This window comes from Drosophila arizonae, chromosome X (genome assembly GCF_054131065.1).
Source record: "Drosophila arizonae isolate 15081-1271.41 chromosome X, UAZ_ARI_1.0, whole genome shotgun sequence".
NCBI lineage: Eukaryota > Metazoa > Arthropoda > Insecta > Diptera > Drosophilidae > Drosophila > Drosophila arizonae.
The window spans coordinates 1,767,780-1,791,198 of record NC_142927.1 but is presented as its reverse complement, the minus strand read 5'-3'; the positions used below and the strand labels follow the sequence as shown (position 1 = coordinate 1,791,198).

The 23,419-nt window shown below is 40.5% G+C and overlaps 4 protein-coding genes across 7 annotated transcripts; 1 reads left to right on the top strand and 3 right to left on the bottom strand.

Annotated features, from left to right (window-relative positions):
• Positions 1-12: 12 nt before the first annotated feature.
• Positions 13-8,406, bottom strand: Syt12 (Synaptotagmin 12). 2 transcript variants are annotated; one of them, XM_018015425.2, is made up of 6 exons: positions 8,003-8,406; positions 5,331-5,643; positions 4,099-5,273; positions 3,895-4,039; positions 3,469-3,819; positions 13-3,410 (listed from the first exon to the last, which is right to left on the bottom strand). In XM_018015425.2, the coding sequence occupies exons 2-6, from the start codon at positions 5,529-5,531 to the stop codon at positions 3,021-3,023; spliced, it is 2,262 nt and encodes a 753-aa protein (XP_017870914.1). In that variant the 5' UTR covers positions 5,532-5,643; positions 8,003-8,406; the 3' UTR covers positions 13-3,020. The 2 variants fall into 2 exon arrangements, with proteins under 2 accessions (XP_017870914.1, XP_089330330.1); XM_089474204.1 differs by lacking the exon at positions 8,003-8,406 and adding an exon at positions 7,584-7,905.
• A 6,669-nt stretch (positions 8,407-15,075) lies between these two features.
• LOC108619101 (uncharacterized) lies at positions 15,076-16,789 on the bottom strand. Its single transcript, XM_018015427.2, has 2 exons — positions 16,639-16,789; positions 15,076-16,581 (listed from the first exon to the last, which is right to left on the bottom strand). Exons 1-2 carry the CDS (start codon positions 16,647-16,649, stop codon positions 15,423-15,425), a joined length of 1,170 nt encoding a protein of 389 aa, XP_017870916.1. The 5' UTR covers positions 16,650-16,789; the 3' UTR covers positions 15,076-15,422.
• Positions 16,756-18,233, top strand: RpS15Aa (Ribosomal protein S15Aa). Its single transcript, XM_018015436.2, has 2 exons — positions 16,756-16,865; positions 17,610-18,233. Exon 2 carries the CDS (start codon positions 17,612-17,614, stop codon positions 18,002-18,004), a length of 393 nt encoding a protein of 130 aa, XP_017870925.1. The 5' UTR covers positions 16,756-16,865; positions 17,610-17,611; the 3' UTR covers positions 18,005-18,233.
• Positions 18,234-20,976: 2,743 nt separating this feature from the next.
• Positions 20,977-23,116, bottom strand: Prx2 (Peroxiredoxin 2). 3 transcript variants are annotated; one of them, XM_018015433.2, is made up of 2 exons: positions 22,957-23,116; positions 20,977-21,920 (listed from the first exon to the last, which is right to left on the bottom strand). In XM_018015433.2, exon 2 carries the CDS (start codon positions 21,918-21,920, stop codon positions 21,336-21,338), a length of 585 nt encoding a protein of 194 aa, XP_017870922.1. In that variant the 5' UTR covers positions 22,957-23,116; the 3' UTR covers positions 20,977-21,335. The 3 variants fall into 3 exon arrangements, with proteins under 3 accessions (XP_017870922.1, XP_089331689.1, XP_089331690.1); XM_089475563.1 differs by having other exon boundaries at positions 22,888-23,046; XM_089475564.1 differs by lacking the exon at positions 22,957-23,116 and adding an exon at positions 22,064-22,088.
• Between the last annotated feature and the right edge of the window lie 303 nt (positions 23,117-23,419).

Sequence of the window (23,419 nt, the reverse complement as noted above, 5' to 3'; positions counted from 1 at the left end):
TTCTAGGATATGCAAATGAGATAAAAATATATATTTAAATGTATTTCTTGTATGAGATATGACCGTATCTTTATGTTTGTTTCACTGATATACAAATATATCTTTATGCTCAGATTGATCCATCTGAGGGGCATGGGTCTATATCTTTTATTCTCCATATAATATCTCTCTAAATAAAAAGTCACCCTCGGTTTATCAAGAGAATATTACGAGAATAGATAAGGATTTCGGACATAAATTTTAATAACAATTGTTTACAAGAGAATATATTCACAATTGAGTCAGTTTCAGGCCTTTTTTTTAAGTATTTGTTTATTTAATTTCAATTTGATTTTGTATTTGTATAACGACGATTTGTAGCATTTTCATTATATATCTTTACATTTATCCAATATAGATATATATGGTATATCTGTATATATAGTATATTATCTGTATAATTTGTTTTAAATGTATAAATATGTATGCGGGGGTGTATATATATAGCACTTATATGCATGTATGTAAATACAAATTTAACATGAGAAGTTTAACAAAATTCCATTTTTTAACCATTTTTTTGTTGCTTTTCTTCAAATTTTGTTTTTGAGGTTTATTTTAATATATTGTTAGTTAAAGTACAAAACTGTTGATTAATTTCAAAGCGCAATTTTTTCATATTTCAGATATAGCTGAGTTGAGTTTTATTTGTAGTTCATTATTTAATAATCGTTTTCATTTATATTTTATATTCTTGATATTTTTTTTTAAGTAGTCATGTTTTTTTTTTTTAACACAATTACATTGATGTTTATTTCGCATTTTTTGAGTATGCAAATTATTGTTTTCTTATTCAATTTTGTTTAATTTTTGACAAATTATTAATTTTCCTTTTTTTTATATATATATATTTTTAATATAAATGCTATATCTTTGTATTAAAGTTTGTTTTTATTTTTTAAGTATAAGTATTAATTTGCATTATTATTATTATTATTCTTAAATATAATTAATATTTGTATTTTTCTTTTTTTTTTTTATTATAATTGTCATTTTATAAGTATAAATATTATGTTGTTTTTCTTTCATAGTTATTTTGAATTTTTGCACACTAATATTATTTAATCTTACTTTCCAATATACGCTTTTAAATAATTAGTTGGAATATTAAAGCTGCTAAGGTTTGTGCCAGGTTTTTTGTTTAGTTTTTGAATTTGTTGGTCATTTGCTTACATATTTTTAAAATGTGTGGATTATGCATAGATATAGCAAGTTTATTTGTTAAATCAGTATATATATATTCTTTTATATATAGAGATAGACGTGCGGATCTGGACTGAATGAACGAAAATTAATTTGTTCACTATTTAATAATAATTTTCCGTTTTGTTTTAAATGCTTGCAATTTTATTGTCTTTTAACTATTTTTTGTTTCGTTTATTCAAAAATTAAATGTACTATGAAATTCTCGACAAAAAAGTATCTTAAAACTCTAAACGTTTTCTAAAGTCTGTTGATTTGTGGATATATATGTATATATATCTATAATACATTTTGTAAATACTTGCTGGTTTCTTAACACAATAAAAAATTCAAATATAAAACCAGATAAATATATACATATACACATAGATATATATGTATCTAATGTATAATTAGCTAAATCTGAATTATATCATATCACATTGCACTAATCTGGGTGTTTTTCTTGTTGCCCAAATGCAATAACCTTTTACTCTTTTTTAATAATATTTCAACAATGATGATTGCCAGTAAACGTTCTATCTATTCATAGAATATATATTTCTGTATCTTATTTAACCTTTAATACGAAAACATCCTTGCCAACTGTAGCTTAAATTATGCATAATAGTTTTCATTTGATTTGTTTGTAACAATCGATATCCTTGCCAAAACTGAATCAATCAACTTAACATCAATAACACCACCAATGAATCCCTCAATCAGTCAATCAATAATTAACATAAGATTAATCTACATCAATCATTCAATAAAATGTATCAATCAAATTATACTCAATCATATATATATGCCACTTAATTGCAAGTTTCAGAAAAATCTGCGCATAAACTATCAGTAAACGATCAATCAATTGTTCTGTCAATCAATCTGTTGATCAATTCGCGCATTACAAAGGTATGGCATATTCGGCTTGCCGAAAACTCAATTCTTCTTTTGTTCATGTTTCATCTGTTAGATTTTGTATTTTCGTTGCTGAACGATAATAATCGATATCGATATTTAGTATAAATGCTTGATAGCAATGGGTGCATGAATTATCTAATTTAAATACATATATGGTGTAGAAAGACGGCTATAGTCCTTAGGTATATATTGTGTGCATATATACATATATGTAGCTATATATGTACTAGAATGTGTAATTTAGCTAATTTAGGCTCGATTTGTCCTTTGGTGCGGGTTTAGTTTAGGTATTTGTTTTTGGTTGTTATAGTTTTAGTTAGTGGTATCTGATATATTATGGATCTATATATAATATGGATAGTGCCTAAAGTCTAATTGCCCTGTGACGAATATGTTCTAGGAAATCCTCTGTAAAAAAGTAAGAAAAATGCCGAGCACTAAATTTAGTAAATGCAATGTAGAGGGTATATTCTTTAGACGGCAGGTAGAATAGGGGGAAACATTACAGTGCGGATCGGACGGGAAAAGATAAGAGGTAGGGTAAGGTGCAGAGTTAGGTTCGGCTGCGGGTGTTGTAATTGAACTCGACTCAAACAAAGCTACACAGATCCAAATTCTGACGCCCACTTCAATTAGAGCTTTTACTTTTGCGCCAAGTCTTACATTAGCTTTCTTCTTTGGCTTCCGCTCCAGTGTTATCTTTAGTTAGTCCAGTTTAGCTCTCTGTACTCTCGATTTATCCTTTTCTACCGCTTCTTTTGGCCGCTTCTCCTAGCTTTTCCCGCCTTCTGTTTCCATTTCTCTGGTAATTTTGTCACCTCCTCGCCTGCTGTCTCGCCCTCGTCATCCTCTAAAATTTTCTTGATCCTACTCGTTTAGACGATGCTATTGCGCTTAGCGGTCGCTTTTTGAAGCGTGCTCTGCATAGCTGCCACCACAGCCTCTGCGCCGCCAATGAAGATGGGTTGATTGGCGGCACGACGTAACACATGCCACATGGCCACGGGCTTGCGCAGGGATGAGAGCATCTGATGCCAATGGCGCAAGCCCTTGCCCACCGCACAGCTGCCGGCAATCACATGACCCAGAGGCACGATAGCCCCACCGTCTGTTACACCGAAGACGGTGAGACGCAACTGGACTGTGGTCAAACCCTGGGGCGGCACACTGAAGATCATTGATTCGTTGAAGATGGGACAGCGATCCTTGCGCTTCAGCGAGGTGCGCTTCTTCAGCACCTTCTTGTCGTTGTTCATCAGATAGACCTGGACAATCAGATGGGCCTAAGTAAAGAATCACTCTGAAGGCGACTTCACAACTCACCTTCACAAAGATGTTCTGCAGAGTTGTCGGCTCCGCTGCTCCGTTGTCCAGCTCCAGTCTTAGATTCCGCGCCTTGACCACGACTATAGTCAAGCGCTCCGCTGTGGGCAAATAGCTCAGCGAGAACATTAGCTCTCCCCAGCGAGCATTGCATTTACGTGAATCAGAGAGTGGTATCCAAGTGGTAATCGGCTTCGCCATCTCGCCAATCTCCATCTCCGCCTCCCCGATCAGCGTGTGGGCGGGCCCATTGTGATACAAATGGAACCAGAGCGAATGCCTGCCCGCCTGTCGCTTCAATCGAAAGTTGAAGCTCTCATTGTATGCGGGCGTCAGCGTCGATTTCACCACCTGTCAGGTAAGAGGCAGAGGGGGATTGTAGATGTTATAGCGGGCAGAGGTACTCCAATGCCTGGTTCTACTCACCTTGGTCTGCATGCCACCCGCATGATCGGGCACCAGATAGATGCGCACAAATGTGTCCAGAGAGTCCAGTCCCATGCTAAGCGGACAGATAAGTCCTTTGGCCTCCAGCACGCTGACCGTCAGCTCTAACTGCTCCTCACTGTGCCTGAATAACCCAAAAAGAGTTTCACTTCAGGGATACCCAATCTGACTTTAGTCACTTACTTTTCGTATTGAAGGCCAACGCAGAGATAGCCCGTGATTTGTGTGTAGGGCTGATCGAGCTGATCCAGACATAGGGAAGATGCATCCGAATTGACCGAATCACAGGAGATGGCATGCTCCAGTTGCATGCCATCCATCGATCCATCCAGCGACACTTGCGAGCTGTTGCGCCTGCCCAGACCCAGGCTAATGCTCGACTCCTGTCGCAGTAGCGAACGGCCAAAGCACCAGGTGGAGTTGCCATTGCCATTTCCATTGCTCAGTCCATTGGCCAATCCATTGCTCAAGCCATTGCTGAGGTTGAGGCCGTGGCCATTGGGCAGCTTGCGGAATAAATAATCCTCAGAGATGGTCTTCTGCAGCATGTGTGGTCCCTTCACCCGCTGCGTTAGACTCGTGAATGGATTGTTGGTGTTGTGCAGTTTTAGGAGGCGGCTAGAAAGGCTCTGACCCTCGTGCACAAAGGGATTGCCGTTGGGGCAGGGAGCCGGCGTGGACTCGACTTTGGGCTGAGCCTGAAGCTCAGGCGAAGGCTGCGACTCGGCCTGGGGCTGAAGATCTGGCTGACTCGGAGGAAGTTGCTCTGTGGACTCGCATAGGAAGGGATTTGTGCTGGAGTTGCGACGCTTTAACGAAGGGGGTCGACGCTCTACCTTGGGTTCCATGGGAGTAGGAGCCTGCGTTGCCTCCGTGGTGCGATTAATGCCCTGCTGCAGTGAGATCTGTCGCTTGGCTATGGGTCGAGGTATAGCCGTCGCAGAGAGCGTCACGGAAGCAGACGTCGTTAGTCTAGGGGCTGGAGGCGCCTCTAGCGGCTGTGGCAGTGCTGCAGCGGCTGTGCGCAAAGGTGAGCGCTGCGGATTGGAGCGTGCCTCCGATGCTTCATTTAGCTGGCTGAATGAAAAGGTAACGGTCTTGCTACTGGGTCCGGCACTATTTGGAGCGGGCGCCGGACGCAACGGCTGTGGCGGAATGCAGACATCCGCCTGCGGCAGATTCCACAAGGGCGTCGTCGAGTCTACTGCATTGCTTAGCAGCAATTGTTGTTGCTGCTGCTGCTGTAGTTGAAGCTGCTGCAGCTGCTGCTGCGACCGATTGTGATCGTCCTTGTCAATGGTATCGAAGCGCTTGAAGCTGCCGCTGGTGCTCAGCAAAAACTCCGAGCCGGACTGGATCTGCGCAAACGTGAAACGATTAGATTACTCAGCCTTGACTCTGCTGTGACTACTTACACTTGCCATATACCCGTTAGGATGGAAGAGCTTGTGCTTGTGATTGGACAGCCCGATCTTCTCTTCCTTGCTGGAGCGCATTCGCATCCAGCTGGCGGCGCGAGGACCCAAGCAATGGCAGCCCAGCAACACGCACATCAGCAGCAGCAGCAGCAACAGCGCAAGGCTGGTGAATGTCAGCGACAATGGTGTTCCGTCCATCGTCTCCGTAGCCAGGTAACTTGTTAGCCAGGTAGTTAGTGAAAGCGATTAGCAGTTTGTTCAGCAGCTGCAGCTCAGGCTCGCAGTGCACATTTCCACGTTTGGATGATGGCTGAAAGAAAAGTGAGGAGAGAATAGCAGTAAGGGGAATAAGAAGTACCAAACCTGAAGCTGTCTTTTAGTAACTAATAACAAGAGGGATCAACATCCCTCTTCCGTGTTCTTCTTTTGACCTGTTTATGTCTCCCACTCTGACGCTCTGGCAAGGAGTCACTAGTCTCCTATTTGCTATTGTCCTCCTAGTGGCTCAGCGCCCTAAGTGTAACAGCTTTTTATTGGTTTATTTCATACTCTACCCGTTTTATAGTCTATCGGGAGATATCTTTGGACACAGCGCCCGGCACCCATTCAAAGGGACAGCCCCTTGAGCACGCGCTGAGCTCTACTTGGCACAGTTTTGCATTCCCTTATACGAAACTTTTCATGGGAAAAACGATGAGTGGGCAGGTCCGCAACGGAGACAGCGATGAAGACAAAACTAAAGATGGCCACAATGAAAATGAGACGAGTGAAAAACGACAACGTCCACGACGTCAACGTCAACGCTTTCATCTAGCATCGCCTTACAGCAATAGTGGCACCCTGTCACCCCCCCCCCCCTCCCTCCCCCTCTCGCTCTCTCTCAATGCCTCTATTATGGAAGAAGACGCTATCATGTCTGCAAGCTCATATCATCGGCGATAATTGTGTGCGGCAGGTGTCGCTCTCCATTTCTATTTCTATACCAATACAACCCCTACAACTCCCCCCGTCTGCCATACCCCCAACACTTTTCAGCTGACAGTTGACAGTTGACAGTTTTTTGATTGAATTTGTAACCGGAGCTGCAGCATTTGCACTTCAAAGGCCAAACATCCGTCAACGGGCAGCATCCTACAAATTATTGTTTCCCATATTTCAGACTGGCCACAAATGCTATGATGTCAACAAGGCAACGAGGCAACCCTCATTCTGCTTTCTTCTGCTCTGCAGCATCTTGATTAAGACTTACATATGCATGTGCGTATATCACTGACCTGCACAATTTGCCTAATTCTGTGTCACTCACACATCAAGCATGATTCTGATTTAATTGCTTTTACGGAATAAGAAACTACAGTTGCTTGTTATAGAGCTGCCAGCTACTTATAACAACACATAACTGACTTTATAACAGATCACAAAGTCTCAGCAGAGCAGGCAATGCACGCCGACAATCCAATAACTGTTATATACCACATGCATTCATGTCCACTCGCTTGCATGCATCCATACACACGTGCATGTATACGTGTGCATGCGTATCTGTGTGTGTGTGTGTTAGAAAAAGAGCTCGGCAGGCCTTTACAGTTGACACCATCTGCTCATCATCTTCTTGCTCTGTTCCTTTCCACTCAGTGCCCATTAGCCTAATATGGAAGCTTCCTAGAGGGGAGGGCGAGGGATGTGGTGAGGTGCTGAAAGAGCAGCCGCCAAGTAGCACCGTTTCTCATTTAACTGCCAAAATTTGCAGGGGACGACATTTTGTTTTAATTATGCAGCAACATAAATGCATTATAATTAAATAAGCATTTAATGAGCTGCATACACACACACACGCTATAGGAGAGGAAAGTGCAAATGAGCAAGAATAGCGAGTGGGAGAGGGGAAAGAGCGGGAGAGTGTCGGCCATTTTGGCAAGTAGCTGCAGAACCAGAAATTTTTGCAGCAACAAGGGCTTTTTCATTAACCTACTGCGAGGTCATTCCACTGTGCACAGTGCGACAATACATTGTGTGTGTGTGTGTGTGTGTCTATGTATTGCATAAATACTAGTTATCTAGTTGATTTATTTACAAGCCGCATACAATGCTGTAGGTGTGGAGGGTTCTTTGGCTTGTGCAGAGAGGAGTGACCTGTTTTTTCGGACAGTATATCCACTTGTCTGCCAAAATGAATGTTGGTCACGTCAGACTTTTCTAGCAATAGGCCAATACACTTTATTCACAACACACACACACACTCACACTTACTTTAAAAGTGAAAGTAGAAGATGGCACAAAAAATCAGCGAAAGTCAAAGCAATCAAAAGTGATAGAAGAAGAAGCAGCAGCAGGAGCAGCAGCAGATAGCACAAAATTGGGGCATGTTGGTGGAAGCAGAGAACAAACCAACACTAATACACGCAAACACACGCGCACACCCGCATGCATGCACACGCATGCACACTTGAGCAATTACATAGCGGAAACTGCAACTAGCTTACGCTTTATACATACATATGCACGCACACATTTGTATATGATGTGTATTTATGTATGTTTTTTTATTTTCTAGCTACATATATTCTAGTTGCAGGGTTTTTTAATTGAAATGTTGTGTTTATTTATCGCCTTTTTTGTATTATCTTAAAATTATCGTTTAAATCTTTTTCACTTTTTGTGGAAATTACCTTTGATTTTCACTTTGTATGTGTGTATATTTATTTCAATGTTATATTTCTTTAACTGTAATTTGCTTTTAAATTCTGCTACACAAATATCACAGGGCGCCACAGGCAAAGTAACTGTAAATGCTATTATTTCCTTGTTCTTTTTTCTGTATATTTTTTAGGCAACAAACACTTAACACTGCACGTCTTAACAACAATAACAAAAATTGCGATGCTGCTGACCGTCAGCAAAAAGAACAACAACTACGATGACTACGACAACGGGAATCAGATGTGCAACAACAATAACAAACGCGCGAACAGCAGCAGCAGCAGCGCCTACACCAACAATAAGAGGTACGACTGACCAATTGGCAGCCAACGAGAGCAGCGTCCGCGGCTTGGTTGTCCCTGCTGGACGACATCCCTTGGCCAACTGAGCAGAAAAGCGCGCCCAAAAACAGGCTACAGTTATTGCCTAGCTGCTTATGCGCATATATAACGGACATCTATATAAAGCGCTCTCTTGCATTTCTCTCTTAAGTTTCGGATTTTGTCTGAGCTTTAGTTATACCTATTTGGCATGGTTCGCGACCAGGCTTTTGGGACACAATACACTTGCTATAAAATGTAAATTGGTTGGCAGCTTGACTAAGTGATGTGGATTATAAGGTCCCCGGCGACTCCACACTTAACGAAATTGTGAAAACTTAACGAGTGTACTTAACATTCCTGAACTTAACGAAACGTTTTATAATGTTAAATTATTTAGAGACACACACGCAAGTAGAGACATGAACCATGTCAGAAAACTTTTGTTTTAATTAATTAATTAATTAAATCAATTAACTCGGCTTTTGTATACAATATACAATATAATATATAATATATATAATATAATATAATATAATAATATAATATACAATAAATTATATTTTATATACTATCATTGTAACATAAATAAACGGTTATATATATCTAGCACAGTTTGGAAGATCCTTAGCACAACCACATGGCTCAAATGCAGTTAAATATAAATATGTGTAAATATAAATGCGTTGGGAAATTGAATAACTTTTATACACATTTACAAGGCGACTCATGTATATGACATTCGGCTTGTTACTTCTGAGCCCAGGATGACTCAAGTGGAGTGCAATTGGAATATTTGCCAAACCCATACAGAGCTGATGCCCACGATACTTTTAAAGCATAGGTCTACGCAATTGCATTCCTATATGCAGCTAGCAAATGATTTCAAAACAAAAATGATGTAACTTTTCTATAGCATACCTTTATGGGCGCGGCTTAGCACAGCAGCAGTGTAAATGGAGATCCCCACGCACACAGGGCCACTCATGTGATGGTCTTGATCAATTGCAATGAACAGAAGCTTCGATCAAACTTGACCCACCCGATGATGATGATTAAGCAAGAATCGTTTTTTATACTAAATACTTAGTGTATTTACATGATCGCATGTACATATGAATGTATGTCCGTATGTGTGTGTGTGCGTAATTGCAATCAACTGTGTTCAATAAAATAGAATTCCCAATACAAATTTCGTTCTGCTTAGTTTTATTTTTGTTTTGTCGTGGATATAGAGGCAACAACAAAAATAACAATAGGGACATAATGCGAAAGCAATTGAAACAAATTTGTATAATTCGAGTGGCCGTCCGAAAAGTTGAAGAGTCAAAGTAAATAAATTGCGCAAAATTCAAATTGCGCAAATAAAGCGAGCCGACATAATAACACAAAACACAATAATGGGAAATGGCGAATGGCGAATGGAACGAATGGGGGGAAAATTGTAAATTATTTCAATGCAATTTGAAATTGAATTTCTGGCAACGCCCAGCACCTCCCCCTCTTTATTTCTCTCTTTAGGCTAACTTCTTTAACACAATTAGAGCTGGCAGCTCTGGTTCAATTTCACGAACCAACTCCAACGTTCATTACATTTCATTTTAGTTAACTCTCATTTGCTCTCAATACAGCGTTTCATTCAATGGAACAACATAGTTCCCAGCATATAAACGATATTCATCAACTTCATATGTTTTACTCAGCACTAAGCAATTTGATCATTTGAGTGAGCAGCTCAATTGAACTGCACAGCTCAGCTTGAACGCATATAGATTTATGGTAAAATTTCGATGCACAGGGAAAATTATTTTGAAATTCATCTGCATTTACATTGAAATCTGTTTGCAATTGCGGAGAGAGGACCCAGAGTTTTAACTGGGTAAGAATTTCGTAGAAATTATTCGCATTATTATTGCACATTGGGCATTGGGAGTGTAAATAGAAAGGGAAAGGAAAAGAAAAGGGGAAGTTGCGAACGCATTTCAACTGCTGGTTTGCAAACCGAAATGTGGGAATAGCCCTAATGAATCCATTGAATGCAGCCTAATTACGATTGTAATTATGAATATGCCATTCAAAATGCCAACTTCAGCAGCGTGTGCCTTATGATAGAAAGTGACAGAGACAGAATGAGTTTTCTGAAATATTTACATATATGTACATTCACTTGGTTTTGCTACTCTTCAACCTTCACACACATACACACTTAAAAGAGCCCAACTTGAGCATTCGGCAGACTGTATTATTACACTCACATCTATTGTAGTAAGCAAACAAAAAACAATAAAAGTAAAATTATACAGTAAATAAAAAGTATAAAATAAATTTAAACTTGACTTTAAGCGTTATCGTTTTTAGTGTGATTGCAATTAACATCTTGAGATGCAAGTAGCAGTGTGGCAACGCCTAGCAGAACACAGATGAAATAAAAATTGCTATGCTGCCAAGCCACAAAGCAAAATAAAATGCAGCAAATGCCAAGTAACAGTTCAACTGCACACACTCCCCGAGACATAGCCACTCAATAAAGTTTAGCATAGTTATTAAAATCAACAGCAATAAATTAGCATGCTTTGCGTTTTATCGTATCAACAGAAATGCCAACAACAACACAGTGTTCTATGTGTGGGTGAGTAGCTATAGAGAAGAGGAAGTGCGAACAGTAACACATAGGCAAGGCGTGTGTGTGTTTGTGTGTTGTGCGCCTGAATAACTGCAGAGGAACAAGTAGCGACAGCTAAGCCTACACGTGCTCTGTCTATTTCCTTCTCGTTTGTCTCTCTCAGTGCAGCGCTAGACGAAGACGCAAATATGTAGCAACAACAACAGCAAAGATGATCGCATATTTGTGCCAAAACTAAAAAGGCACATAAATCAGAGCAAAAGCAAAAAGAGCTAGACCCAAGACCCAAAAGCTAGTTGCACACCCTCCCAGCCTCAACACAATTTTGTTGATGACGAACGGATGAACGGGCGAACGGACAGGGCAATGGCCGAGTACAGATGTATGTATGTGTACATGCATACATATATACATACATCTTTACATATAAAATGTCAATTTTTACTACATTCTAGTGTTTCACACGAAATTTATGCAAAATAATTGTCAACAATCTAGTAGAGCGTATGTAGGAGAGAGCGATAAAAGAGAGAGAGAGGCTGCAAAAGTAAGTTGAGCCCAAACTTTCGCCCAGCACTGTAGTTTGCATAGAGATGAGCGCATTTCGACACGATATTAAACGAAAGACGTAGGCACGAAAACTAATTAAATAAAAATATTTATTTTTTTTTTTAATTTGTTGGGAACTGTTGTTCTGCGGTATGCATGCTAAATTTTCTTCCGTGTGAAGGGATCATGTATGCGTCTGCTCTTATTTTATGCTCTCCTCTCTCTGTCTCTCTCTCTTTATCTTCCACTTTGACACTTGCTCCTTTGTGGCTGGTGCAGTGCAGCACAATGCGAATGCGATATTATCTTGACATTAATTGCATAATAAAGCACTTTTAATTAGGTTTTGCACAGTACGCGAGCTCCCCCACAGTGCAGCAGGGTCAACGTAATGGAACACGAAAAAGTGGGCGGTCGACACGCCCGTGCGTAAGAGCGCCAAAATTCGGTCGGGGCTGGGGCTGCTGAAGTCGCTGGCGCTGAAGCTGAAACCAAAAATTGCAGCTAAAGCAGAAGAAAGTTATTTAATTCAAATAGGCGTCACGACTGATCGACTGCCTGATACCCAGCACATATCCAGTTGAATAATAGATAAATAGTTTAAAAACATTAATTGCTTAGAATTATACTAATACAATGATTTAAGGATTATTTATTCAAAGTTACTGGCTATACAGGCATACGGATTTGCAATCAACTGTGAGTAAATATGCGAGTTAGGATATAATCATATGCATGACAAAGAGTGCACAGAACTTCTCATTACACTTAGCTCTTTGCCTAAATAGTATTCAAAATTATCACCCAAAAAGAATCGTTACAATAGATGGGGGCAACTATAAACTTTATCCTTTGCATTTTGTTGTTGTTGTTGTTGCTGGTATTGGCGAACAGTTCGGCAAATCGTTCTTGCCTTAATGCGCAACTGTCGACCAAAACTTGAAGCAGCAAAAATTTTGGATGCAACGAGTCCCCCAATAACCCCACAATCCCCTGCCTCCATCCTCATCCTCATCCAACTCTCACACACTCTCAACTCACACACCGTTCCGTCCGGCTCTGGCGTATACGCAATGTCATGTCGGTGGGGCGACCTTCAGCAGGCACAGCCGCAGCCGCAGCTGCAGCCACAGGACAGGCAGTGAGGCAGTCAGAGCGCAGTTTGTGCTTCAATTATGCCAAAAATGCGCACTGACACGTAAAAATAATGCATACTTCAAGGCGGTGGGTGGTGTGCGATGGGCGGTGGCCGGTGGGCGTGGTACTGCCACAATGGAGGCAGCCGCAGCCGCCGAGTTGACAATGCCAGTCGAAAGACGACGCGCAGCCATGGAGCAATGGCAATGCATATAACATTTTAATTTCCTGCTTATTAGGCGACCCCCGCACACGAAAACACACACGCACACGCACACACACAGAGAGATGTGGTGAAGATACGATGTGTGTGTGCTTGTCATTTCGCCTTGGCGACAGGCAGTTTCGCCCGTTCTCAACTTTCGCCCCCTTGGGCAACCCTTGCACATCTTTCGAGCCATGCGCAGTTTTTCATTACACGGCCGCTGCTGTCCATTGCAGCGGAATTTGGACGCGCCTGCTCCTGTGCCTTGGCCTGCGTCTGCATCACATATATAAATCACCAGCACACACAGGCACTCATACAAGCGCATCGGCACTCGCACACATAGATGAGGGACAACACTTTACGAAAAGCTTACAATCCATTTTATAATTAATTCGTTAACCAATATTGCCAGATCTACAAAATTCTAAGCTCTGTGGAATATTGTTGAATCTGAAATATATTGTTATGCATTGTTAATATGTATTAATATATTAAATATAGTAATAATAATATTAAATAAATATAATTTATTTTTATTTTAGTTGATATCTAAAAAAAAAAATTAAAAAAAAATAAATAAACACCAATGTCAAAATTGTGAACTATTTCATTTCTTTATGTACAAAGCTTTTCTTCAAGTGCATGCACACGGACACACATAGAGAGTAGGCCCCAGGAGTCGAGTGACCACAGCAGTTGGAAGCGGGGCCATTCGAAATTTTGATAATTGAATTTACACGTGAATGATCACATCTTTAAGCCTTTGCTCTGGTTTATTGCTCTGGGTATAGATGGAGCCCATACGTTGCATTGTTTGCCTTGTGAACGCTCGGGCCAAATTGAAATTGTTCGATTCGTGCGCCAAAGGCCAAGAGGCGGATGACCAAAACCAAAGCCATGTAATTATGATCACAAATTGATTAGGGCGCATTGGGCACACGCTGCAGCCTCGGTTGCTGTTGCTACTGTTGGTACTACATATTGAGACAATTGGGTCATATTACTACACACACAACATGGTCATATGCAAGGTAGTGGTAATAGCTTATTCATACATAAACATACATACATATGTACATATGCATGGATGTATAAATCCCAGGCAAAAAATATTAAGAATAACCGTAATCTGTTTTACTAAAGGAAGCGAGAATAGTCGAATAGAATATACTCTGCTTACGGTTTCTCACAATGACTGCCATACACGCATACACAAATACATATACATATGTACACATGTATCTGCAAGTCATTATACACATACATACATACACCACTCTATGTACTCTTTTGCCTTTTTGCTTCTTCAAATTAACTCTTTCATTTTTTAAGCAAAAGAGACGGAGAAACAAAAAGCTTTAAGTCGCGATCGCTTGCACGATGCAGAGCGAGATACCGAATCGTTATGGTCGATCTGACATAGCCCTTTCTCCCTCTAGCGCAAGCAGAATGCGCTGCAGTTAGCATGTCTATTAATTTGCCTAAAATATAGTACAGCTCTTAGCGTAAACAAAACAACCGCAACTTGTGATTGATGACACAATCAAAGCCGAGCCACCTGCAGGAAGCCACAGCCATCTGCTTGAACGCAGACAGCAGCAGAAAGCAGAAAGCGGATGAGAAAGCGAGCAAAACGGCATAGAGTAAGGGAGAGAGAGTGAGCGGAGGGGCAACAGCATAAATAAAACAGAGCGCATATGTAAGATATCTGGCAGCCGGACTGCAGCTGTGCGAAAGACCGAGATGGGGACACTAGTCAGCTTTGCCAAATAGAAAATGGATTTCGCTATTAATTTCGCTGACAAGGCGGAGCAGAAGAAGCAGGGCGAGGACACGGGCAAGCATCAACAGCATCAAAACTAAGGAAATGCTACTGACAGAAGCACGTTCTAGTCCTGGTTGCAGTCTATATATATATAAACATATATATGTATGTATGTATATATATATGTATGTATGTTTTATATGAACGCCTGCAATGCGCTGCAACAAAAATGGTGCCCAAGCATGTCAGCGTTGCCGGCTTTCACTTTTATGGCGGACACACCTATTTATAAAAGGGATTTGCGGCATTTGTGGCTAAGCAAAAGTAAAATTGAAAAAAAAAGTAAAAAATAAAAAGAACGGCAACTCGGGCTTTGTAGTGTTTTTTTTTTCCTGCATACAAAATAAATGGAGTACAGTGAAAGCAGCTTAACACAAAAATGTTAGTAAATTATTTATTTATGTTCATATAATTTGAATAAAATTTAATTCTATATTACAATACCACTATTCAAATATACAATTATTATTATAACTTTTGAAATGCTTAACTTATTTAACAAATCTAACTTTTGGCGATACATGTAGCAAGTGCTTACTGTATCGTTGTCCTCTTTTCAGTCCTTCTACAGCTATGCAAAATATTTATACAAAGCCAGTACAAACTCACATTTAGACACACATACATACAAGTAAATATATACATGTTATTGTTTTGTTTGAAATGAAGGAAACTGGAGAAACAGCAGTCAGCATTTATATGAGCTATAAAATTACAGGATCAGGGATCAGGCACGTCTGGCCAGTTTGCGTTCATGATACCGGGCTAGAGCATTATCAAATGCCTCGCCTACGGTTCGCTTTCGCCAAATATAGCTGCGATCAATGGGTTTTCGCACAACCGTCTCCACATCTGGTTCCTTAATGCTATTGTCGGTGCTTTGTTCTGTAGGCTGCGACTGTTCCTGTTGCGGTTTAGTCTCTGCTTCCAGAGTAGGCTGCTTTTCCTTGTCCGCGACCTCTGCCGCTGGCTTTGACTGGTCTTCAGCATTGCTGTCGGCAACTGCCTTTGCTGTCGCCGGCTCATCCTCGTCGCTGGAGTCGTCAATGCTAAAGTCTGAATCGGCATCTATATTGTTGGCCAAATGCGCTTTTACTGCGCCTGTTTTGCTATCAGCTGTGGGAGTAGTTGCTATGGCAGTCGTATCATCGTTGTCGTCCAGCGAGGAGCGCTGTCTTCTATAGATGCGCTGTTTAGTTGAGCTTGAAATTTGTCCTTCTCGCTTGATTGGCTTATAAGCCACGTCCTCTGTGCTGGGCGCCGTCTTGGGCTTGATTACTTCCTGCTGTGTGCCCAATTTTTGTTCATATAGATGCCTGTAGAAACCGTCGAGATCCTTCTGCTTCGTCACATCGCCAATAGATTCTAGATAGTCATCGCGTGCGTCCTGCTCTTGCATCTGTCGTATGGATTCTAGCTTTTTACGATACGCAGCAGTTACATATGTATCTTTGTCCTTATACATTTCGCCTTCTGCCTCGCGATCTTTTTGCACTTGGCGCTCGACGCGCAGTTCGTTCTCCAGCTTACGTCGCTCTGCATGTTCCAGTAGACGGCCAATGTATTTGGCTTTTCGTGGCTCAAGTTTTTTCGTCTCTTTAGCCGCCTCCCGTTTGTTGTCCATATCATCGTATAGTTCGTCATACTGGAATATAGTTGGATCCTCGGCCAGGGCCTTCATCTGAATGTTTTTTGCCACACGACGCTCCATTAGGCTGGGGCCACTAACCACGCCGGCTTTACCGGTGAGCCGCTTTTGTGGACCACCTGCATCATTATCACTAACTGAACTGTTGCTGCTCTCATCGAAGATGGAAGGCTTGGTTGGCGGATGTGGCGGCCTTTCCGGTTGCTTCTTCTGTTTTCCAGGTATTATTAAACCAAACCTATGAGATTATAAATAAATTAGTATATTTATATTTTAGATAAGAATAAATATTTACTGTTTCGACATATTGTTATTACAGCTCTAGTGTTGCCAAATGCCCGAATAAAAATCGGTGCTGCTTAACGCTTACAATTTACTCAAAGCAACTCTGCTTTATTAGCAACCGTGTGTATGTAGCACTGACAGCTGCAGCTGTCAAATGCGGCAAGATGGACTTCCTCTTTTCCGATACGTTCGCGGTCGTGTAAATTTGTGTTGAAAAACCACAAAATTAAATCTTAGGTAATCTACGTGAAATTTTACCAGAATTCTTGTTAAAAATACAGCAATTATTGATAAATTAGCGTTTGCTTAATATGCGCTATGGATTTTGTGCGTGCGCCTTGAAACTTTTGTGCAAAACACTCGGACATTGCATTTTTTTTTTATTGTGTATGAAACGATAGTTAAAATATGTGTTGACAGCGTCAGTACACCGCCAAAGGCTGGCCAAATGTACAAAACTGAGAACATTATCAGTGCATATAAAAACAATGCTATGCAATACGCAGAACACTTTTTTTTATTTATTTTTTTCTGTTTTGTGACAAAATGTACAAAAGGCCGCCGCCTTTGGCGGTCATGTTTAACAGTATCAGCTGTGCTGTGACTGTGGTTGGTGCTGTTGTTGTTCTTGTCGGTTCTACTACTACTTCCATTGTAACTGAGATCTGGTAGTGGAAAATGTCAGAAAAGTCGCCAGTAAATGCTGGCGGTAGCAAATATTGCCGGTAATGTGCGAGACAATTTTCAAAATTAGGCGTTGTTGTTGTTTACATAGCCGGGAACAGAGTTCTTGCCCTGCTCATACTTTAGTGACTGGATTACGGGGGAAAGAGAAAGGAGACTGACAAACACGCACAACTAGTGTTTAAGGCGCCGTACTTGCACGTGTTTTCTTTTTGCATACCGACAGTTTTTTTTTTTTTTTTTTTTTTGTGTATTGTATTTTGTATAAAACAGAAACTGATTTGTTTTTAATTGCAGCCATGGTGCGTATGAACGTATTGGCCGATGCCCTGAAGTGCATTAACAACGCCGAGAAGCGCGGCAAGCGTCAGGTGCTTCTGCGCCCCTGCTCCAAAGTCATCATTAAGTTCCTGACTGTGATGATGAAGCATGGCTACATCGGCGAATTCGAGATTGTCGACGATCACCGCTCTGGCAAGATCGTTGTTAATCTAACCGGACGTTTGAACAAATGCGGCGTCATTTCGCCACGCTTCGATGTGCCCATCAACGACATTGAGAAGTGGACCAACAACCTGTTGCCCTCTCGTCAGTTTGGCTATGTCGTTCTGACCACATCCGGCGGCATTATGGATCACGAGGAGGCCAGGAGAAAACATCTTGGTGGCAAAATCCTTGGATTCTTCTTCTAAATGCGGAGCAGTAGGAGAATGAAGCTAACAACATCTAAAGCTATTTCGTGTGTGTGGGGAGTTTAAATATGTAAAAGTTGTTTTATTTCCCCGTCGCGATAAATGATAAAATGAAAAATCGTTTCACGTTCATTTGAACAACAAATACCAACATCGTTCATTCAAGACAAGAATGTTCCACTAATAAAACGCGAAATAAAATGATGGATACATAATTTTTAAATAACAATCCTTTTTTATATGACATACAAATTTAAGCTCTTAAGTAAAAAACAGTAAATTTCCCTATAAGCAATTGTTTTGTGTCAAGTAGTTTGGACTCGCTGTGCGTATGCACGTGTGGAAAGCCGCAAAAAATTATATTCGCTTAAACTATGCAATATATAAACGGCAAGAATAGTGAGATATCCCTTAAATCATTAAATAGGTAGAAAGATTGTCCCAATACACATAACGTTTTTTTTATTTCAGATATTAAGAATTATCATAATGTGAGCGCTGCAACTAGCCTAAAAACAAGTAACTGTTCTAGTGATTCACGCACTATTACACATCGTAACCGTTATTTCTTTGAATTATCCCGCTCCCATCGCTACTTGGGAAAGAAAAACAAGCTATATGGAAAATCACGGCGTTAGGATAATAGTTGCAAGCAAATAGAAATAAGTTTACTGATTACGAATTAACAATCAAAAATCAAATAGAATTCGTCCAATGTTTAGCAAAGTGTGTTTAAGCCGAGTTGGCAGGTCGCTAATTAATCGGCCATTGAAAATTAATGTGCTGCACACTTTTAGGCACTATCGATAATCAACTGATCGAACTTAGGTTTGATTAAAAACTGTTAATATTCCAATAGAAAAGAGAAATGGAACACAACCAACAACTGACAATTTATTGGCACACGCAAAGGACCCCAATCAATAGTCAATTTACAGTAATTAAATAGGGATTAGACAAGCAATAAAGCATCGTCATCGTCGCCATTGCGTGTTATACAGAAATAGTTATCTAGATTGATTTATATCAATTAGCTAGATTTATCAATAATATCACACGCCACATGCTACTTAACATCTCTACAAAGTGTGAGCATAGTTAAGCAGGCCATATGTACGTGTAGAAATGCTCATATTTAATTGAAATGATACGCCAGATTGGGGACCCAAAATTACGCATACCATACAATAGTATGTACATATGTGTGTGTATACCCTTACCTGCATAAATATCGGGTATATTTATTTTCCGCACGGAATTCGAAATGGCGTCTATCGTGACTTTACCTTTCCTTATCAGTTTCTGACTATATAAATACATGCACACATATATATTCATCGTATATACATATGTATGTACATACTATATAAATTGTATCAAAGCAACCCATAAAACTTTGCGCCAACAAAACTAATAATTTATATTGCCGGCGAACTTTTAATCTATATATGTATGTGTGTGTGTGTGTATGCATATATTGTGACTTGTTATTGCAATGTCATTTCATGTAATGCACTCAACCTGTCAGTTATGCCTGTTTTTCTAAGAGCTTCCAAATAATCGCGTGGGGAAGCATTGGCAACGTCTTCGATTCGCTGTTGCGGTGGAACTTAGCGGTCTGGCGAGCATTTTGATAATCATGATGATTATGTTGTTTTTTAGAGAATGTTTTTTCTTCGACTTTTACTTTACCTTTCAAATTGTCAGGCGCAAACACTAGAAATTCGTTTCCTATGATTCAGCCGCTCCGAAGCCAATAATATTATTGTTTTAACTCATTATCATTTGGGGCGCTATCTCAAAACAGCTTTACAACAAATTGGCGATTTGCGGCTTAGAGCAGATCAAGAAACGTTCTTACACATGTATGTACATATATATGTATGTATGTACACACATACATATATACATACATATGTAAAATCTATAAGCTAGGATTTTGCTTTAAAATTACATAAATATTCATACAAATGTATGTATGTATGTATGTATGTGTTTCCAGCACATGCTGTATACACGTACATTCACAAATGAAGCAGCAACTTATTTCCAGCAGCTGTTGCTTTACTTGCGCTCCTAAAATATGTACATAAATACATGTATTACATACATACAAATGTATACACATGTGTGTGTGCATTTGACAAAAGCAGCGCAGCCGGCAAGCGGTTTGAAAGGGTTTTTGTTGGTTGGTTTCTAGTTGGTTCTATGAGATAGCAGCAACCGCTGAAAGCTTTGCCGACACATGCGCCTCTGTTTGTGTGTGTGAGAGACTGTGTGTGTAAGAACGAGTTTGGCCAAAGAGACGGGGATGTAGACCTTGTCTTAAATAGCACAACGCGTGATGAGCTAGAATCACAAAAGTAACAACAACAACAGCAATGAGAACAAAGTCTGCTGTGATGCTGAAACCAACACTAAGGCGAACACCGGCCGACAGCATTGCGAACGCTTGAGAAGCTCTAGGCGCAAAATACCCACATACATACATATGTACATATAAAATGCTTCAACGATCTTATTGAACTGATCACCTTTATGTTTCGCTTGGTACTAAGTTGTGTAGCATAGAATGGGCTAGATGCTTAAAGAGCAAGCTGAGCCTTCCAGGAAAAAAGCTAGATCTAGCGGGTAGCAAGTGGAAGTGGCAGCGCTGCACCAACCGCTTCTGCTGTACACTCACACGCAACGAAATGGAAAACGAGAAAACGGGAATTGCACTTGGGCAGTGGGCCAATGAGCTAGAGTCACTTATACACGTGCAGCACGTCGATTTTAACGGGAAGCGGCTAAAGATTTCCATAATCGTTATCACGTCCAGACGGTCGTCCAGTTAATTCATCAGCTGTGGGCAGAGTCGAAAGATAAGGCAAAGTCGAAGTCGACATGGCCGGTAATACCGGCCGGCGGAAGGGAGTGACTAAACCTGCGCAGATAAAATAAGTAAACGATTTGAGCCACCGGCCCACGTGTTCAATTACGATTCAATGCGGCTTTATTGTTGCAAGTAAGACAGAACTTGTGAAAACTTTCTGCTTAAATTACATGTATACATTTATGTGTGTTGCTTGTAGGGGGAAGGGTTCGGGGTAAATTAGTACTTGGTACATATAGTGCGAACTAGCGCTAGATTATCATTATATTATAATATGTGGGTGCAGTTGTGTGTGTGTGCTAGTTTGTGTGTATGTGAGCAGCCTCTCCATTTGATGCAAGTGCGACGCAGTTTGATTTCCACTTCGTATTCTCTCTTTCTCCCTTCCATCTAATGGAAGAATATCGCAACGCATCAAATTGGGCGAATATATATATACATACATATATGGTTAGCTTAGGGTGTGGTGGCAAAGTATTCCTTGGACTTGGTGGGATCGGCCACCATGGTCTTCTGGCCGGGCTTCCAGTTGGCTGGGCACACCTCGCCATACTTGTCAGTGTACTGGAAGGCCTGCACTAGACGCAGTGTCTCCTCCACGCTACGGCCAACTGGTAAATCGTTGATCGTTATCTGGCGCAGATTTTGCTGATCGTCAATGATGAAGAGGCCGCGGAATGGAATGCCAGTTGCCTCATCCAAAACACCATAGTCACGAGACACCTTCATCGACTTATCGGCCAACAGTGGAATGTCCATGTTGCCTAGACCACCCTGTTTACGTGGTGTGTTGATCCAGGCCAAATGGGTGAACTGGCTGTCCGTGGAGCAGCCAATCAGTTCGCAATTGATCTTGCGGAACTCAGCCGCATGGTCGGAGAATGCAATGATCTCGGTGGGGCAGACGAAGGTGAAGTCGAGTGGATAAAAGAAGAGCACCAAATATTTGCCCTTATAGTCGCTCAGCTTGATCTCCTTGAAGGCGCCATTGACCACGGCGGTACCGGAGAATTCGGGTGCGGGTTTTTGAAGTTGTGGCATCTGAGAAAAGGGATTCAAATAAAGTTAGGATTTTTCATATGCAATCAAGCGACGCCAGCTGTGGTACAATCGAACCAAAAGCCGATCGCTCCACGTAGCTTTTAGATACGTTTTCACTACGAGTGTTAAGACTGCGAACGTACCAAAACCTAAGTCCTTTGATTTTTTCTATTTTTTCTTTACGTTTAGGTACATTTTGTCTGTTTGAGAAAACATATATTTAAGAATAAAGACTAAGTGCAAATCGTGCAAATATTAATTTAATGTAAACTTCCATTCGACCCAGCATTCCATAGACCTTTCAAAAGGCACAGACAAAGATGGCGAAACTTGATCCAAAAAAATGGCGGACCAACAAATATTTCCAATTGTAGAAGATGGGCGCAAAACGAAAAGTGCAATAACTGAATGACTTGCAGACTCTTTCCCCTTCGTGACCTTTTGAATTTGTGGAATTTTACGGTATGAGGCAAAAATGGCACGAAATTGTGTACATTTAGTATTAAACGTTTGCAATTACAATATTATGTGCCTAATGTGAAAATACTTTCAATTCATTTCAATAAAAATGATCGAATGATAGAATCGATTCCACTGTCGTTGCCGCTGCCGATATGACGTTGCTGCCGGCTAAAATTGCGATGAAAAAAAGCAGCGGAAACGTCGGGAGCAGCATGTATGTATGTGTGAGTGCCAACAAAACTATGTACATATGTATGTATATGCAGTTGTATGAATGTATATGTACATACATATATAATACGTAGACATTGTGCGCAAAACTTGTGAAATAATCTTCTGCACAACAACAAGAACAACGGCAATCATCATTTAAGGCTTACGTTCAGCTGTAACTTCTCTTTGATTTTATCAATAATTTGGGAAATGTTCATGATTCAAGAGAAAAAAAAGAAAATTGTTGCTGCTCTCTTTCTACTAAACAACCTGTTCTCAAGAAATAACTCACTTTACTTATTTTTAGTACACTCAAGTTTAGCGACAAATTAGTTGGTTAATTAAGCGCGTTGATGCGAACCTTTTTATTTCTATAGCTCGATGAAAACCAGTACGTCCACTCGGCTCGACAACTTTATGCGAATAGTTAGTTCATTTAAAAAGCACGCGAAACGAGCTGCCAGAGCCCACCGATTAAAGTATGTAATCGAAATAGATTGAGCGAAAAGAGAGCGCACTTTTCGGTATGAGCTTGCCAGTATGGCGGTTTGCGAGAATGGAGAGAGCGCAATACGTGAAAAACACATACGACCTTTAACTTAAGATGGAGCAACAGACCAGGCTAGGATATAATTTAAATAAAGCTAAACATTTCATACTTATTTTGGGACGAAAGTAGCATACTGCTTTTTATTAGTATACATATGAAACTGCAAGTGCTAGAACGTTTGATAAAGTTTTAGAAATGTGCTGTTTGCGATATGGCAACTCCGCGCAATTTGGCGGTATAGTTTGCTCCATTTTTATTTCTAGTAACTTTTACT

Coding starts and splice junctions, on each gene's coding strand:
- Syt12 (XM_018015425.2), bottom strand. CDS start 5,531: ATGGACGGAACACCATTGTCGCTGACATTCACCAGCCTTGCGCTGTTG. Junction 4,040..4,098: donor GTTGGCCTTCAATACGAAAA/GTAAGTGACTAA, acceptor TGGGTTATTCAG/GCACAGTGAGGAGCAGTTAG. Junction 3,411..3,468: donor TGCAGAACATCTTTGTGAAG/GTGAGTTGTGAA, acceptor CTGATTGTCCAG/GTCTATCTGATGAACAACGA.
- RpS15Aa (XM_018015436.2), top strand. CDS start 17,612: ATGGTGCGTATGAACGTATTGGCCGATGCCCTGAAGTGCATTAACAAC.
- Prx2 (XM_018015433.2), bottom strand. CDS start 21,920: ATGCCACAACTTCAAAAACCCGCACCCGAATTCTCCGGTACCGCCGTG.